At 45.8% G+C, this 11390-nt stretch overlaps 2 protein-coding genes across 4 annotated transcripts in view; both read right to left on the reverse strand.

Annotated features, from left to right (window-relative positions):
* Positions 1–24: 24 nt before the first annotated feature.
* Positions 25–8039, reverse strand: LOC311362910 (uncharacterized protein). 3 transcript variants are annotated; one of them, XM_084482805.1, is made up of 7 exons: positions 7929–8026; positions 6915–7301; positions 5423–5533; positions 5068–5126; positions 3601–3768; positions 1411–1500; positions 25–1040 (listed from the first exon to the last, which is right to left on the reverse strand). In XM_084482805.1, the coding sequence occupies exons 2-7, from the start codon at positions 7285–7287 to the stop codon at positions 924–926; spliced, it is 918 nt and encodes a 305-aa protein (XP_084338931.1). In that variant the 5' UTR covers positions 7288–7301; positions 7929–8026; the 3' UTR covers positions 25–923. The 3 variants fall into 3 exon arrangements, with proteins under 3 accessions (XP_084338931.1, XP_084338930.1, XP_084338932.1); XM_084482804.1 differs by having other exon boundaries at positions 29–1040; positions 6915–7304; positions 7929–8039; XM_084482806.1 differs by having other exon boundaries at positions 34–993; positions 6915–7304; positions 7929–8039.
* Positions 8040–10357: 2318 nt separating this feature from the next.
* Positions 10358–11390, reverse strand: part of dgki (diacylglycerol kinase, iota) — a 28279-nt gene continuing 27246 nt past the window's right edge. Inside the window, exon 22 of the mRNA XM_084483415.1 lies at positions 10358–11390. This exon is cut by the window's right edge and continues 2496 nt beyond it. The gene's annotated coding sequence lies outside the window, so the exon portion shown is untranslated.

Raw genomic sequence — 11390 nt, forward strand, 5'->3', positions numbered from 1 at the left:
GCAAAAAAACATTCGCCCTACAGTCTTCAAAGAAAGAATCACAGCCCCATCAGGGCACTAATCCGGGACCCAGCTGTTGTGTTGTGTTCTAGCAGAAAAGCTGGGGGGGGGGAGACCGCACAGAGCCTGCGCCGGACACCAGAAGCTGGAGGGGCGGAGTTACACCTTGTTCCCCGTTTGGTTTCATGGTTCATACTTTACAGGTGGAAACTAATTTGTGTGAGTGACGCTTTCGGCAGGGGATTTTGATGAGGCACAATCATTTCATTTTATGGCACCATTTTCCGCCACAAAAATAATTTAACAACAATTTCAATGTCAGACAGCCAAATAATCAACAAAGAATAACCGGGAGATGTAAATCAGATTTATTCCCATATGTGGTAAAACTGTTGGTACAAAAATGACCAAGAGTCATTGCTATGGGTAATTCGATTTCAATACCCGTAAAGTTAACATTGATAACACATCAATATTGCGTTGCAGGTGACCACTGGTAAGTAATCATTCAGAATAGAGAAGCTATTCATTCCAACCTACTCCCTTAACATAAAGATGAAAAAAATACAGTTTCATAACGATAACTAAAATGTATTTTATTTTTTATTTTTTTTGGCACAGTTGTCACAGGATTTTGGCCACTTCACAACCAAATAATATTATCTAACCATAAACAGGCAATTCCCCCCCCCCCCAGTATAAAGGACAAACAAACAAACAGCTTATTTTTTTGCATCATGGCACTAGAAAGACTAAACTAAAAACAAGAGGTTGCCTTTTGTTTGTGCAAAATTAGGACATTCCCATTGTGGCACATTTCTCATTTCTCTTTCCATGAGAAATGAAGTTAAAAAGTCTTGCATACAGTGAGATGTGCCCTCTGTGTCCATGGCACTGCCACTCGGGTAGTGGTTTACAAGTAGTCACCCTCCAACCAACTCACTCGACATCATGGGCACTAACTGAGTCCTCGTCTGCACTGAACGCTGCCTCCTACGGTCCGAGAGGGAAAGGAAAAAGGTCCTTATAGTGCCGGAGATCTGTTGCTCAGGATCAATTCATTAAAAAAAGAAGCACAACAACTCGTTCATTCATTGATAGATTTCTAAATAGTTATAGAATCGTAACGAGCAAAACATGTGAATGTATGAATGAATGAATGAGTGTTGAAATGATGAACACTTGTTAACGTGCGTTTTAATAACGAATACATGCTAGTGTGTGTGTGTGTGTGTGTGTGTGTGTGTGTGTGTGTGTGTGTGTGTGTGTGTGTGTGTGTGTGTGTGTGTGTGTGTGTGTGTGTGTGTGTGTGTGTGTGAATGATGTACACATGTTAATGTTTGTTAACATGATCAACACTTGTTAATGTCTGTCTGTCTGTCTGTCTGTCTGTCTGTCTGTGAGACATACCAGAGGGTAGTGCTCCTTCAGGTACCGGGCCCCAAACCCGAGAACGCGGCTCATGGGATGGGTGTCCATAGCAGACAGCCTACTGGCCACCTGACGGAAGACAGGAATAGCAGGATAGAGCAAGATATGGTTACAGCAAGATAGACGAGCATCGTTTGCTACAGTCCACCGGGTAGGCTGGTAGACTGATCTATCCAGCACACATCTAGGTGATGTCATAACAGGCCGATTTTCAAAACGTCTTGTAACGGCTGATCACACCACACCTGGGGGGTATTCCATCAACCAAGCTAAACGCAAAGCCGGGCTTATTTTGCTTAGCCTGGCTTCTTTCAGCTACAGTTGCGTTCCATTAATGTGGCTTAAGGGAATCTCCGCTAAGTAACCATGGCAACTTATCGACCAAACTAACCATCAAGCTAAACGCAAAGCCGGGCTTCTTTCAGCTAGAGTTGCGTTCCATGAACGTCACTTAAGAGAATCTCCGTAGTAACCATGGCAATTTATCTGACCAAACTAACCTGGTCGGGAGCAGGTTAACTGTCAGGCTAACTTGAGCGGTGTTTCAGAGAAATCCATCTGTCAGCAACAATTGTACCATCAGAAGGTTCCGCCAAACCTAGTCCTCACAATTTTGTCATAAATGTACATATATGAAGTACAAACAGCGTATATTTTCACTAAGGGTCTAAGATTAAATGATGCAAATGAAATAATTCAATGAATTGCTATCTATTATTACTATGGCTATTTTTTCAACCCATTTTTACACAAATCGATGTATTATCGCGTAATCAGGAATCAGCGGCAGGGTGAATGGTCCATCACCTGCCCTGTGATAGGCGCGACCCGAGTTCGCGTCCAGAGTATTTCATAGTATTCTTGGCGTTGGCTTCATTTTGTAATTCCCTTTATTAATTTGATTAATTCCCTAATTAAGAATATTCAAAGAAATGGAAAATAAATGGCATGAAAAGGTATTTGATTTCTCTAATAATCCTTCCTATATTAGGTAATTGCGTGGGGATAGAACCCCGGACGACCGGGTGCAAGTCCGACACGTTAACTCGAGACTATCTCCCTGCTTTCAAATCCATGGTCAATATTAAATAAAAATATGTTACGCTTAATACTACTTATGCATTCAACAGATGACCGATTTTTGTGCCAGGCAGCCTCCCTGTTTCTATTAATGGTTACGGTGTTCCCTTTTTGAGTTATTATATGCTTGTACTCCTCATAGACCTCCACAAGCAGCTTCTGTTCACCGCTGGAAAAGATACCGCTCGGTCCTTTTCGGACATTTGATCCATGATTCGACATTCACGGTTATGGGCTGGTTACATATCTCTTAACCTGAGCAAGGCGCGGCTGAACTGCGTTGATGGAACGGCTTTAGCCTCAAGTGGAAGTTGGCGCTAGTTCTAACCGGGCTTAATCAACTAAGCGCCGCTTTCGTTAGCGACCTTGATGGAATACCCCCCTGGTGGCATGTCATGGGACCTTTAAATATAGGCCTGTGAAGCTTTGCATAAACTTTCCAATTTGTCATCCATAATAATTGAATAAGCAGAATCGTGACCACACTTTACGTCATGGATCCTATTTGAGCCAATGGAGAATGCAAATCCCGGACCAATGATGTAAATCGTCCCAACGTTTCTGCGATTTGTTACGTGAATGTTCCCTCTCCCCTCTGGCAAGCAAATGTCATCATTTTGATCCAATTAGATCCTATATGATCAAATTGGATTCATTTTCTGAGGCTTTTCTGAGGGACATAAACACTGGCATAAACACTATGCGGTTGTTTAGGGCAACAACCGCTAGGGGGGGCCACACGATCAGTGTGACCTTCTGTGTTTCTCACTCATTACACGTTGAGTGGTGAGAAGTTGCCTTGCTCACTTTAAGAACTCGTAGCCATGGGAGTGCGTAGTGCGTAGCCATGGGAACGTGTGGCAATTGCTGTGTGCCAATAAAACTCCATTCACTCACCGCTTCTTTTTGATAAACCGAGTAACCTTACACAAATAGCTGCCAATGATCATTGAAAGTTGTAAATCGATTCAGAATCATAGGAGATCAATAATCACAATCCTAAGGTGAATTGATTCCCCCCCCCCCCCCCCCCCCTCCTCCGTCCGAGATGGCCTGACAGACAGACAGACAGACAGACAGACAACAAACCTCGCAAGTGACAGCAATGTTGGTCTTGATCTCGTCTGAATCCTTGGGCCCCCGGTCCCTGGGGTCGGTGGTCGGGAGGCCGATCTTGCGGAAGACCGTGGACATCAAGCTGCCGAACACACCGTAGCTGCTCAGCAGCTCCTGGAAGATCTTGGCGCAGTCATAATCCTAGAGGAGGAACGGAAAGAAGGCAAACATTTACATGATGTCACGCCCCAGCTTTGCCGTGCTTGGTGTGCCTCTCCCACCCTCCCTCCCTCCCCCCCTCCCTGGCTTGGCCTTGTGTGTCATTGTTGCCTGCTGTTCTCTCTGTCACCAACAGGGGAGCTGGCGCTATGGGCCTTGCCAGGTTAATGACTGGGCTGATTGGACGGGAGTCAAAAGACGCCCTTTCCCGTCGGCTCGCTCTCTGCTCCCGCCTGACGCTGAAATGCCGGCTGAAGCCTCGCTCTCAGTACCGCATTTTGCTTTATACTACAGCTGCTGATGTGCACTACACTTTCGGTTTGGCTTCCCATTACTGATTACGTTTGTATATAGTTTCATTTGATTAATTATTGTTCTACCTTTATGATCGGTGTGGTCTCCCCATTTACGTCAGCTCTACTTGAGCCAAGTGGTCCTGACAGTGAGCATAGATGTTGACTGTAGAAATACTTACTTACTATATCATATTCTGCATAATATTCACTTACCCAACCCCTTCTACTGATCACTTGTGTTCCTTTACCGATAGTTAAACAGTGTAATGCTGTAAATGTATGTAGCTAAGAAGTACTCTTTAACACCAAGTAGGACTTACACAGGTTCAATATGCTCTTCATGTATACTTCTCCCCATCCTCGCATTTCCAGACTAAGAGAATACTTATTTTCTCTGTAGTTCTGCAATTATTTCAGGTTCAAAAATAGTTCAGGTTCAAAAATAAAAACCTATGTTATTGGTTTGACATGAGGTTTGATATGAAGCCACATCAGCATTTTTGATGCCTGCCGTGGGTCCTGTATTCATTCCTATTGTCAAGCATCACAGTGTGGGAATGCTAGGCTAGCCTGGATAGTCTCACAATGAAAGACTAGATCTCCAGTCATTTCCTTCCTTATCTGGAAACGAAATGTAGGCCATGGGTGCGAGTAGAGCCTGTGGCACCACAGGATGAACTAACCACACCATTACACACACCATTAGTGGCATGTTGCTCAACTCTCAAACAAAGATCTAACTGCTTTCTGAGATGTAAGAAGGTTTACCGCCATAAAGCTCAGAACGCCCAGAAATTCAACCTAATCTGTCGGTGAACTGTACTCTTATTCAACTCGAGACTCGACAACCAGGGTTAATGACAAAGAAATAGAGAAATGAGGGCCTCTTTGTGAATGGAGACACGTTGATTTACACCGTTGGTGATGCCCTCCAAGTACTGCAGTTAAAACAGGGAATATAACTGTGCTTTGATTTTGTTCTTACCTCTGCCACCATGTCACCGCACTGCCTGAGCAATAGGCCCGCCAGCTTCTCTATTTCACCTGAACAACACAGAAACAACAACATTTTGAGCTGAAAAGGCTGATTGGCCGTCACACACACACACACACACACACACACACACACACACACACACACACACACACACACACACACACACACACACACACACACACACACACACACACACACACACACACACCTTAAGAGGTCAATGTTGAGATTCCTTTAAGTTGTGATCCTGTACTTGTAATGCAACCGTGTGAAGGAAAGGATTGAGATAGAGACACAAAGAAGTGACTATAAAACACACACACACACAAAAAGATTCCCTTACCTTCTTCTGCATCAGACTCTATTTCAGGAGGAATGAAGGAGATGTTGGCTCGCTCAATTAGCACGGCCGCTAGCTCATCGACCGCCTGCACCTGATCATCCACCTCACGTACTAGAGAAAACAGACAAACAAGTCGAAACTGGTTAGCTCACACTCGCCGGGAGACGAGTGCACACTCGACAAGAAGCACAAAACACAAACAACGATGCAAGGCATAAGAACGGGCCACCGGTCTATTAAAATACGACACGGCCGTACAAGACGAGCCATCACGGCCCGACGACACCTTTCAGTACGCGTTGGAAGGCGGAAGTGACCCCCCCCCCTTTGGAGGAACCACGGGTACACATGAGCTGACTCACACCCTGACTCACGCTACGAGCTCACAGAGCTCCGGACCTCGTCATGTTCACAGAGCTCAAAATAGGAATAGTGGAAACGAAATACGGTGTTAAAAAAAAAAGAAAAAAAAAAAGGTTCAGTTCAGACTTGTTACTTTTCTTCCGCCGCTGTGTGTGTGTGTGTGTGTGTGTGTGTGTGTGTGTGTGTGTGTGTGTGTGTGTGTGTGTGTGTGTGTGTGTGTGTGTGTGTGTGTGTGTGTGTGTGTGTGTGTGTGTGTCTTGTCGGAAGGTTGCGAAACCGAACTGAAGCCACACCTCACTATTTTTCAAACCCCCGGCTACCGCCCTGACCACAACAGATTCACAGAATCATGTCTGGGGATGCCCTCTCCCTGATTGTTAATCTGCGTTATGAGGGCAGACCGTAAACAGAGACAATACACACCATCGAGGTGTGTTCACCTCACAGTGAGGTCCGTGCGGGACTCACTCCGCTGTATTCCAACGGGAGAAATCATCCGAGTCACATTTCACCGAGGGGGGAGGGGGGAGGGGCCATGCGCCCGACCTCCCTCCCCAAGTCTAGATTATTTCAACTTTGACCCCCCGAAAAAGCAGCGACGTTGTGAGCCGAGGTGTGTTTGAAACGGCCCCCCCGCGCTCGAGGACACACCGCGCATGGCGCCTTCTGACTCACAGGGGCGGCACGTGGCTCAGGAGGTAGAGAGGGTCGGCTGGTGACCGGAAGGTTGCCGGTTCGATCCCCGGCTCTCCTCCTCGGCCTAGAGTGTCGAAGGTGTGCCTGAGCAGGACGCCTCACCCCTGACCCAGCTCCCCACGAGCCGGCTGTCGCCTTGCACGGTTGACGGCCGACGTCGGTGTGTGTGTGTGTGTGTGTGTGTGTGTGTGTGTGTGTGTGTGTGTGTGTGTGTGTGTGTGTGTGTGTGTGTGTGTGTGTGTGTGTGTGTGTGTGTGTGTGTGTGTGTGTGTGTGTGTGTGTGTGTGTGTGTGTATGAATGGGTGAATGTTAGGCAATGTTTGTAAAGCTCTATTAAAATGGCACGCAGTCCATTTTACAGGGCGTCGCCCCTCACGTGGACGAACCTTCAGGAAGGGTTAGTCCAACATTCAGTCAACTCAGCACCACTTACCCTCGACCGCGCCACCGGTCCTAAAGTTTGTCTCAGCACGTCCGTCCTCGGCTGCTTCAGCCCGCCCAGCTAATCCGCACGAGAAGAGCTTGAGCAGACGTCTGTTGATACTCTTCGTCGTCTTCTTCTTCTTCTGCTTCTTCCTGGGTTCCGCTTCCTCCACGGAGGAGGAAGGAGGGACCGCAGCCGGCCCGTTACCCGACGTCCCGTTGCCGTTGACCACCAGGGTTTTGTCCCCGGGGCGTCTCCGCTGGGCGAACGCCCTCATCAGCATCAGCTCCTTGCTGTCCTCCATGTCGTGGTGCTCCGCCGCCACCGGCCCGCCGTTTGCGGAGGGAGGAACGTGGCCGGTGCCCGCGTGCTGGGCGGCCATACTTCTAGAGAGTTCTTCTAGAGTAAAAATCAGAAAGACACGTTTCTTCAAAGGAAGTTTTTCTTTCTATTTTATAAGCCTCCCCTCGCTTAGAATTGTTTTTAGTTTGTTTGTACACCAGTGTTCCCAGTTTTTTTTCTCTCTCACACACACACACACACACACACACACACACACACACACACACACACAGATTTACAATAGTAAATCTATTGTACTTTAGCATGGTTAGGCCTATTGTATGCCCACACAACCCTTATTGAAGAAGCGTGAAATATTATATCACGGATTATTATTAGGATTATTAATTTATCATTCACTCGCACTTCATCAATCGCAATCAGAAAAAGAACACTAGTTTAATTGAGAATAGTTGTCAAACAGATCCGCACACCTTGCTTGTCAATTTGAGTCCACTTGGTAGCTGAGTGTTTGTTTTTTTCTAGCAGAAATGACAGCTAACAACAACGCAGACTGATTTAATTAGATCGATCCACGACATTGTTTAGCATCAAATCACTCTGATTTTTCATAATCTCAGGTAATGACAAGGTAAAAGGTACCACATGAAAAACTTTTAAGTTACTTTACGATCCGATTACAGGACATCCAAGACCTCATGGTACGGAGGGGATACTTACAGTTAGGCAGCGGAACAGAAAACGGGCAGATAATAAATTAACTCCAACGGGACGGTACTCCTCCGTGTGTAACTTCAGCAGTGTTGACTACGACCGACGACCCGGTACTCCTGACACACTACTCCTGGTCTGGCTGTCAGCTCAAATACCAGCCTGGTGCCTGCCTGGTCGCCGCCCTCCAGCTTCTTAAACGGGACGCAGCAGCCCAGCAGCCGTTTACTGTAAACGTTCAGCACTGTCACGGCAAGGAGGTGGAGCTTAGCCTCGTCCAGCCCCGCCCCCTTTATCAAGCTCCGCCCTCCACCCAACCACACACTGCTCACTGCACTCGTTCCAGACAGAGATCAAAAGGAGTTGCCTCAAAAGTTGCATTAAAGGTCCCATGACATGCCACCGGTGTGGTGTGGTGTGAATGATTAGCCGTTACAAGCCTTTTTTGGAAATCTGCCCCTTATGACATAAAAGGTGAGCATGTCCACCTAGATGTGTGACGGATAGGCTGGTAGACTATTTATCTATCTATCTATCTATCCAGTAACGGCTAATCACACCACACCCACCTGGTGGCATGTCATGGGACCTTTAAGACAAAATAGATGCCGCTTTTCCACCGACAGTACCTGCTCGACTCGACTCGCCTCGACTTGGCCTGCCTTTTTTTTTTTTTTTGCGTTTCCATTGGCAAAAAAGTACCTGGTACCTAATACCGGGTACTATTTTTTAGTACTACCTCCGTCGAGGTTCCAAGCGAGCGGAGTAGGTACTTTTGTGTGACGTAAACAGGCTGCTGGCAACTGATTGGCCAGCGGCTGTAAATTTGAATAATCACTCAAAGTTAAGTTGTGTCCGGCGTGGCTGGAGTCCACGGACCCGCTCCCGAGGGGGACACGGATCAGCGTTTCGCTGTTTTGTTTTAGTGTCGTTCCTTTCCCGGGGCTCGAGTTTCGCCTCCATCAACGTTACCGTATGACAATAGACGATAGACGCGCAGTCATTGCGCTTTTTTATTCCCATCATAATAACCCAGGGCTGCCAACTTTTGGGTTTTGGCTGGAGTGAGATTCTGTAGAATCTCATCGATCGGGGTTCTTGAGGGGGCGTGAGAAATTGGATGTGTGGCGTGTGTAAGCAGGCAAAAACGTGTGTCACACCGCATGGTGAAACCGTGAGTTGGCAGCTCTGCATAGCCTTTCCCGGGAATCAGGAAAGTCTTGATCACATTGAGATTTCCCAGGTATCGTGTCTCACGTGATCAAAACCTAATGACGACCCGCCCATGTTGGAGAGGTACTTTACTTTCTAAGATTGATTGTTGATTTCTTTAGATGGAAACGCGACGTGCCTGGAACCAAACCGAGGCGAGTCAGGTCGAGCTAGTTGGCTGCTGTCGGTGGTTTGTTAATTATTTAAATATTGTGGCGAGTAGCACGGGGTAGGACGAGACGGGATCCCAGAGGTTCAGCAGTTATACAACTCTCGCACACCTTACCGCATGACTAAGACTCATTACAAAGATAACACTCAACATAACCCATCGCCACTGACCTCTCACTGACTGTAAAACATTATCTAACTCCACCGTCAACGAGGTGGGGTTAAACAGCTCCCGCATATTGTCGGTGGACCCATGGCCGTAAAGGACCTAGGAGGGCGCCACAGGTCCGACTAAGCTGACCACCGATAGTCAAACCCTCCTCCCAGGATCCCTTGCGGCACCCGTAACACGGCGACCACGCCCAGGGTCGCGACATTAATCGACTAAGGTCTGGCTGCAGCCTGTAGTAGGACATGGACATCCAACGTCCAAGTGCTACCGTCACTCACTCACGTCCAGTCGTGAAGCGTGGTTCACGGGCGTGGAAAGTTTCAATCTCTTCTTTCAATCCCTAACCCTAACCACTACCAGTGGCGTCACTAGGCTGTTTTATTCGGGGCTAAAGCCCCGGATCAAATTGAAATAACCCCGAATCTATTTTTGTTTGAAAAAATAATAATTAAAAAATAATTCAAAACCGTCAACAATCTCGTCCTCCCGCGATCGCTCGATACCCTCTACTGAGCCCCGGATGTTTAAGAAACCTAGAATCGCTAACCACCCTAACGACTACTAACCTATCCCTAACCCTAACCACTACTAACCTATCCCTAACCCTAACCACTACTAACCTATCCCTAACCCTAACCACTACTACCCTATCCCTGAAAGGGACATCATTTAATAAACATCATCGCTGGCGTAAAACGACTTTGACGGTAGCCGTTGGATGTTGATGTCCATGTCCTACAGGCTGCAGCCGGACATTCCAGGTCTTTCGTCTCGAGGCGATAATGCCGATAACACAGGCAAACCGTCTGGCGAATGTTCAGGTCAATTAAAGAACAATTAAGAGAACAAATGACGACCACAAAAGGAAATTTTAGATTAACGTTTCAAACTTTATTTATTCTGAAATGATATGGTTATTTAGACAATGTAATAGTTGTACAATCTCTCGTGCTAAACTATTAGCAATAGCCTCTTTTTTTTTCCAGTGCCATCAACTTTGTTTTTTTTCTTTGCTTTTCTTATAAAATATAACACACTCTCTGAACATAGAGTGGTGAGATTATATTACATCCAAATCCAACACTGTTTATGGCACTCAGTAGTCCCTGTAGAAAAAAGAAACCGTGTAAATATGTGAACGGAGAGAAAGGATAGAGAAAAATAAACAATGGTCCTTGGTTCCTTAACTATAGACAGGGAATAGGGTTTGTTTAGACACTCTCGTTACACAGCATCACTTGGTTTGGCAGTAGACTTGGATATATAACTTCTATCATCTGGGATCACACAGACCAATGCTTTTCTGTGGTTCACAGTAGTGTGAGAATCTAGCTCACTGTACCACAACTTTTTTTTCTTTATTTTTTTTTACCTTTATGAATCGACATGGAAACACTCACATTCTTCACTAGCACAGCAGGTTGACCTTGGTGACACTTTCAAACCGCCTGGTATCGACCAGTCAAGAAGTTTCACACTCTCTGGATGAAACACCACTTTACCGCTCCACTGCACGTGTGCAGTGGAGCGGTAAAGTGGTGTTTCATCCTTATCACATTCTCTTTTTCTTTACCCAACACAAGAAATGAATAATTAAGCATTCTACGTGGCCTGTTTGGAAGCAGACTTCACTTAGAGTGTTTGTCATCACTCTTTCCTTCTTAAGAGATCATATGAATGAAAACAGGTTTAACAATGAATGTTCAAGTAATAAAAACCTCAGCAGATAAAAGGAATATACAAAAGAAAAAAAAAACACTACACACTCAATATTTTTCAGATTTTTCCTAAGCATAAATCTCAAGTAACTAATACACATTTTAAACCATTAAAACTATATCATTTTATTAAAATTGTTCAATTGAATTGTATTGTAAAACAACCATAGTAATGCCACTTTAAGTCAATGTTCAAAA

This window comes from Micromesistius poutassou (assembly GCF_964030765.1).
Source record: "Micromesistius poutassou genome assembly, chromosome: 18".
In the NCBI taxonomy this organism is placed as follows: domain Eukaryota; kingdom Metazoa; phylum Chordata; class Actinopteri; order Gadiformes; family Gadidae; genus Micromesistius; species Micromesistius poutassou.